Source organism: Cyclopterus lumpus, chromosome 6, assembly GCF_009769545.1.
Source record: "Cyclopterus lumpus isolate fCycLum1 chromosome 6, fCycLum1.pri, whole genome shotgun sequence".
NCBI classification, from domain to species: Eukaryota; Metazoa; Chordata; class Actinopteri; order Perciformes; family Cyclopteridae; genus Cyclopterus; species Cyclopterus lumpus.
In genome coordinates, this window is record NC_046971.1 from 25,259,509 (window position 1) to 25,265,845 (window position 6,337).

General features: G+C 41.5%; 1 protein-coding gene across 1 annotated transcript; it reads left to right on the forward strand.

The window, feature by feature from the left end:
- On the forward strand, window positions 1-3,846 carry gins3 (GINS complex subunit 3). The gene is made up of 3 exons (XM_034534089.1): window positions 1-295; window positions 932-1,165; window positions 3,114-3,846. The coding sequence occupies exons 1-3, from the start codon at window positions 125-127 to the stop codon at window positions 3,342-3,344; spliced, it is 636 nt and encodes a 211-aa protein (XP_034389980.1). The 5' UTR covers window positions 1-124; the 3' UTR covers window positions 3,345-3,846.
- The last annotated feature ends 2,491 nt before the right edge of the window (window positions 3,847-6,337 follow it).

Consider the following 6,337-nt stretch of genomic DNA (forward strand, 5'->3'; position numbering starts at 1 on the left):
CTGATTGGCCAACAGGTCCCGGCGCCAAAAGAGGAAAGAGGAAGAGTTGTAAACACAGCAGAAAAGATTATTGCTCAATATTTATATTGGCATAAAGCTACTTTCAACCTATTGCGGGCACAACATGGATACACAGTCATACCTACCGGTAGAACCCGGGGTGGGGATGGAGGAGAATTTCCTGTCTCTCGACGATATTTTGCTCTCTCACGAGAGACTTCCCATCCGGACGGAGTGCCGTTTCCCCCGGCTGGGCTATCTGGAGAGGTCGACTGACGCGCAGGACATCCCGGAGGTTGGTAGGAGGTTAGCATGAGGTTAGCACGAGGTTAGCATGCCGAGAGGTCTTAACTAAAAGTAGCCCGGATATAACGGTATATACTTCTGACGCTGGTAGATAATGAGCTCATAAAAAAACATGTAATTATATAACTAGTTTTTTTTTTTTTCAATTCGGCTTGTTTTAACTACCAAAACTTCAATTATATTATTTTGACCCCGAAGTAAATTATAATTATATAGCGCTACGGCTTATATGAATAACACTGACGTCGGTATCATTTCAACTTCAGTGGCGTTACGTCACAGTTCACAGTTGAACTGTCACGTGAACTGTCACTGGTAGAACACACGAGGCACCGCTCCCATTTCATGGAGGTATACTTTGGTTTACTTTTACTGCATGAGAACTATTTGATGTAATGATACACGACACGTGGAACACACCACGAAGTCTCCTCTGGATGAACATCATCCGTTTCTATGTCTTTAGATTTAGTTAATGCAAATAACCGTAATTAAGAGCATTATGCATAACCGTGTTACTGTAACGTGAGACTCAGTGGATTCAAACCTATGCCTGCACCGACACATGCCTGCAGAGAGCAGGGGACCATAACCCCGACTCTGAAGTCCACTTCCTTTGCCTCAGGGCACAAAGATGGAGCTCCCTCTGTGGCTGTCCAAGGGTCTGTACGAGAAGAAGAGGAGAGTGTTGTCAGTGGAGCTTCCCAAGGTGTACAGAGAGGGCTGGAGGACCGTGTTCAACGCCGACCCCAACGTGGTGGACCTGCACAAGATGGGGCCCTACTACTACGGCCTGGGGTCCCAGATGCTGCACTTTGACAGCCCAGAGAACCCAGAGATCGCTCAGACGCTGCTGCAGGTGAGCGGCACGCACCGACATTAACGTAGAAGAGTACATTTAACATGAGAAGGTTCCAGAAAAAGAGCTGAATGTCAAACCTCATAGTCAGTATTTGCATGAAACAATGTATAATAGTACCCCAGTCCACACTGGAAGATAATTCATATTTAAATCCAAAAGGGATCCTTGTTACAACATAACATGTCATTAACAACGATTCTTAAACAGTTTGTGACTATAATCTCTGGGAGGTGAGACAAACCTGCAGGACATGAAGTGGAATCTCATAGTGGCAGACTCTTCATTACATTTTTAAATGATCTTAATGTGTTTCCATAATGCACAGTTGTGAGAGGAGAACATATCTTCTCATCTCAATCTCCCCCAGAAAGCACACAAATGTAATTCCTAAAATGTTGAGCTATTCTTTCATCCATGTTTTGCTGCACATAAAGTAAAATGTTTGAAATAGAAAAGATGGCGGCTGCATCAAGTCACTTCTGCTCCACAGAGAATCACAGGTTATCACATTTTACTCATAGAATATTTGATTTTTCGCATCTTATGGTTTGCTACGAACGCAAGTCTGTATGTTAGATCATTTCACAACTTGAGCTCCACACAGTAGAATGACACCCAACTGATTGGATTAAGTGTTATTGTTTTCTGCTGTTTTCATGACATACAAGCTTGCAAAAAAAAAAAAAATGTGTGGTCAAATGTAGTAATACATATTGCATTGTGCAACATGCCCAGATGCTTTCCTATAAAACTTCATAGATCAACAGACGCAATGCACATTCAGTGTTATTTAATACATTACAACTAGGGGGTACAATCGGAGCAGAAAACCTGGCTTCCTATTGGCTGTCTGGTGCAGCAGTTACCAGGCAGATTATCTCTGATCTCATTGTCTGACGGGTAAACAGAAAGATGATGCACTTCTCCATCGGCTTACACACCACACGGTTTTCACACATAAAATCCCACCGTGGTTGTTTTAAACCATTTGATATTTAATATCATCTCCATTTATTCTGCAAATTAGCTTGCGATGAAGACTCCAGTGTTCACATGCACAACTGCTGCTGCTCCCTACATTTATAGTATAATAGCATTTCTATAGACTCTTTAAAATGTGACTCGGCACTGTGAAGCCATCAAGGACTGAATCAGGATTTCTAGGTTTGCAGACTTTTTCCCAGCTTTACTTGTGAAACGTTGGAACCAGGAGGTGTCTGGTTCTGGACTCACGTCTTTGATCTTTCAACATTTTTCAATCATTTTTAAAGATGATTATGCCTCGAGGCAAGTGAGATGAAATTATACATATCTGAAGTTAAACATAACATTTGACATCAAAGGTATCACAAACCAGGAAACTCTGATTTAAAAACCAGCATGGCTTAAAGGGAATATCACCATGTGTATATATTAATGACTCACCAAGTGTTACCTTAAATTCTAGAAGAAAACGTTGTTTTCCTCACCTGCCACCACAGCAAGCAATGTTAAGGTTTTAATAAAGAAGAATGGCTTTGCTCTGTTTTTTTTTAAACTCTTCTTTCACCGCGGTAGCAGACCAGGCGGCAACCTCTGGTTCTTAAAGCTGCATTCTCGCCACTGACCAGCAGGGGGCGCCTCCTCTGGTTGTATAGAAGTCTTATGAGAAAAGGACTCTACTTTATTCCCTCAGTAAAGATTGTAAACATGTGTTTATGGTCTCAATCTTTACAGCGTGATGTTCATTTAGTAAATGATGGTCCATTTAGAGTCAAACAGACCTTAAAGCAGAGTATGCTTTAGGGCGGAGCTACAAGCTGATTGACAGGTCACATCTAGGACATCTCTACTTCACTCATTAAATATGATAACCTCTGTTCATTGGCCTGCAAAAAAAGCCAAGATGTCTTTTTTGTCTTCCCATCTAATTTGTGGCCAACTGTTGACATTGTCCTTCCCCCAGACATTCGTCGGCCGCTTCAGACGGAACATGGACTCCTCCCAGAACGCCTACAACGAGGACACGTCTGCGCTAGTGGAGCGTCTGGACTGCCTGGAGAAGGCCCTGTTCGCGTCGGGGCAGAGCGGCCTCAATGGCTTCCAGAGCTGGGAGAAGGGCCGGGCCTCACAGCTCACCGCTTCCAGCCTCGTCCTCAACTACCGCAAGAGGAAGATGGCCGACGGGCCGCCCTGAGCCGGGCTCGGTTTAATAGAGACCGACGCTTGGTCAAAACTTTAGAGCGCGACGGCAGTGCTGACTTTCACTGCCATCCTCACTCAGCACCCTCTAACTCTGAGCCGGGCTCTCTGTGGTGGGACCACGTTTTATTTCTTGTGTCACGTTCTACGACCTTCACATATCCTTGACTGGGTTCATGATCACCATTGAAACCGTTGGATATTTAACTGTTGATGCACATTCAGTGCATCTATGAATAGTTAGTGGCTGAAGTTTAGATTGTTCAAACATATATCTTGGAAATATTTCTCATCTTTACAAATGCAAACAGTGGCCTGTGTTTTATGTTCCATCTTACAGATGGATAACCTGAGGGTTAGTATGATATAATGTAGATTTAAAGAAATGTTTTTACATCATAAAATGGCAAGTTTCCATAAAGCAGTCCAACCCAGAAATAGTTGAATTGTTTACTAACAGAACTGGAGATATTAAAGAGATGTCCTGAAACGGCAAAGAACCTGTTGACTAATTATTATTATTATTATTTTATTCTTTTCTAATACCTTTTTATATACCAATATCTGCATGGGTTCTTGTTGTTCACTATTGTTTGAGGATCTGCTGCCATGTTATTTCTGCCGACATCTGTGGTCATACAATAATAATAATGATAACTTTGTTCATAATGCACTTATCAAAACAAAGTTAAAACGTGCTTCACATAAAAAAAATATAATAAAAAAAATAAACCCACTAGAAAGAGCAACATGCACATTGAAATAGTAAAACCAGTAAAGGAATAACAACTCAAATCAGGTGCAATCAAGGAGGGTGGTGCGGTAAAAGTAAATCTTGAGCTTAGATTTAAAAAAGCCACTGACTCAGTCTGACGTATTTCTTGCAGCAGAGTGTTCCAGAGCTGCAGGGTTCTTATCATCAGCTCTGAGACTGCCTGAGGTTCTCAGTACGAGCTGGGTCCTACGGGGATAAAGATCTGAGATCGATTGAGGACCATTAAGGGCCTCTTAAGTAATTAAAAGAACATTGACATCTATGCTAAAACGTTCTGGAAGCCAGTGTAAAGAGACTCAGACTCCAACCACGGAAATAACATTTGAAGGGACTTTCCCATTCAAATAAATGTAGCAGGACGGTCAGGGCAGTGCAATTTGTCTATGTACCTTTATCCATTGTACTGTATAAACTAAACAGACTCACGTGAAGTTGACTTACTGAGCTGACGTTTAGCAGTAACGACTATTGCGACTAGCTGAGTGTTAACTCTGCGAAGCGTGGAGAGCAGAGTAAAGGAGACAAATTTGACATTAATGCTTCATCCAAACACTATCTTGTCTCACTACAGCTTGCTAGTTAGCAAAGTAGTGGGCAGCTTGCTAGTTAGCAAAGTAGTGGACAGCTTGCTAGTTAGCAAAGTAGTGGACAGCTTGCTAGTTAGCAAAGTAGTGGGCAGCTTGCTAGTTAGCAAAAAGTAGTGGACAGATTGCTAGTTAGCAAAGTAGTGGGCAGCTTGCTAGTTAGCAAAGTAGTGGGCAGCTTGCTAGTTAGCAAAGTAGTGGACAGATTGCTAGTTAGCAAAGTAGTGGGCAGCTTGCTAGTTACCAAAGTAGTGGGCAGCTTGCTAGTTACCAAAGTAGTGGGCAGCTTGCTAGTTAGCAAAGTAGTGGACCGCTTACTAGTTAGCAAAGTAGTGGACAGCTTGCTAGTTAGCAAAGTAGTGGGCAGCTTGCTAGTTACCAAAGTAGTGGACCGCTTACTAGTTAGCAAAGTAGTGGGCAGCTTGCTAGTTAGCAAAGTAGTGGACAGCTTGCTAGTTAGCAAAGTAGTGGACAGCTTGCTAGTTAGCAAAGTAGTGGGCAGCTTGCTAGTTACCAAAGTAGTGGACCGCTTACTAGTTAGCAAAGTAGTGGACCGCTTGCTAGTTAGCAAAGTAGTGGACAGCTTGCTAGTTAGCAAAGTAGTGGACAGCTTGCTAGTTAGCAAAGTAGTGGACAGCTTGCTAGTTAGCAAAGTAGTGGGCAGCTTGCTAGTTAGCAAAGTAGTGGACAGCTTGCTAGTTAGCAAAGTAGTGGACAGCTTGCTAGTTAGCAACCCGAACACTACTTTTTAAATGTGTTTTTGCATAGAAAATACTGTGATTGATCATTAGTATTCAAAAGTCCTCCGCCTAATATCATGCAGTTTTTTTGTCACGACTCATACATGTTAATGAATAGAGAAAAAAAGAAAATGGTATGGTTTAATGAATAAAGTTATTATTATTTGTATTCATCTTTGCAACATAAAATAACTCCCAAACTGTATATCTATACATCTATACATGCACCTAAACGTCTCAGACAAGTATCGGTGCGTTTGTGTACTCGAGTGGAAAGTTAAACCATGAAATATGTCAAGTTATTAGAAAATATGCTTTAACTTCAGTGTTTGGCATCAAAGAAAATGAAACATACATAAAGTAAAATTATCAAACATTTCAGTAGACACAAATGCTTTTTTCAACATAACGTATCATTATTTTTTTTATGCACAGATTCAAAACATGTAGACCTATTAAATTTTTTTGTACAATTGTTTTTATTTTTAATAAAACATACAATTAATATGCTCTCCTCAACGCCACCAGATAGGGGGTAAAACTACTTAAACTATGAGGAACCGTTGTCGTACAGTGATTTAACCCTCAACAACGCTGACTGACACGTGTGTGTGGTGTGTGTGGGTGTGGTGTGTGTGGGTGTGGTGTGTGGTGTGTGTGTGTGTGTGGTGTGTGTGGGTGTGTGTGTTGGCCTTTAGCTGCTGATATCATTAGATTGATATCCCTGCTGTTGTCCAGAGGACATTCAGACACCTCAGCCTCTATGTTTGTTTCAGACTCAACTGACCTCAGGGCTTCACTGCATAATGAACAATTACATTGTGCCACTATGTCTACATTTGTTTCATCAAATATTGGCATATTTCACATTTCATTTTCTGTGTGAGAC

What these genes read in the sequence shown, in the direction of transcription:
- gins3 (XM_034534089.1), top strand. Translation starts at nt 125, where the DNA reads ATGGATACACAGTCATACCTACCGGTAGAACCCGGGGTGGGGATGGAG. An exon ending in ACGCGCAGGACATCCCGGAG is followed by an intron (nt 296 to 931) that starts GTTGGTAGGAGG and finishes CCTTTGCCTCAG; the next exon opens with GGCACAAAGATGGAGCTCCC. An exon ending in TCGCTCAGACGCTGCTGCAG is followed by an intron (nt 1,166 to 3,113) that starts GTGAGCGGCACG and finishes TCCTTCCCCCAG; the next exon opens with ACATTCGTCGGCCGCTTCAG.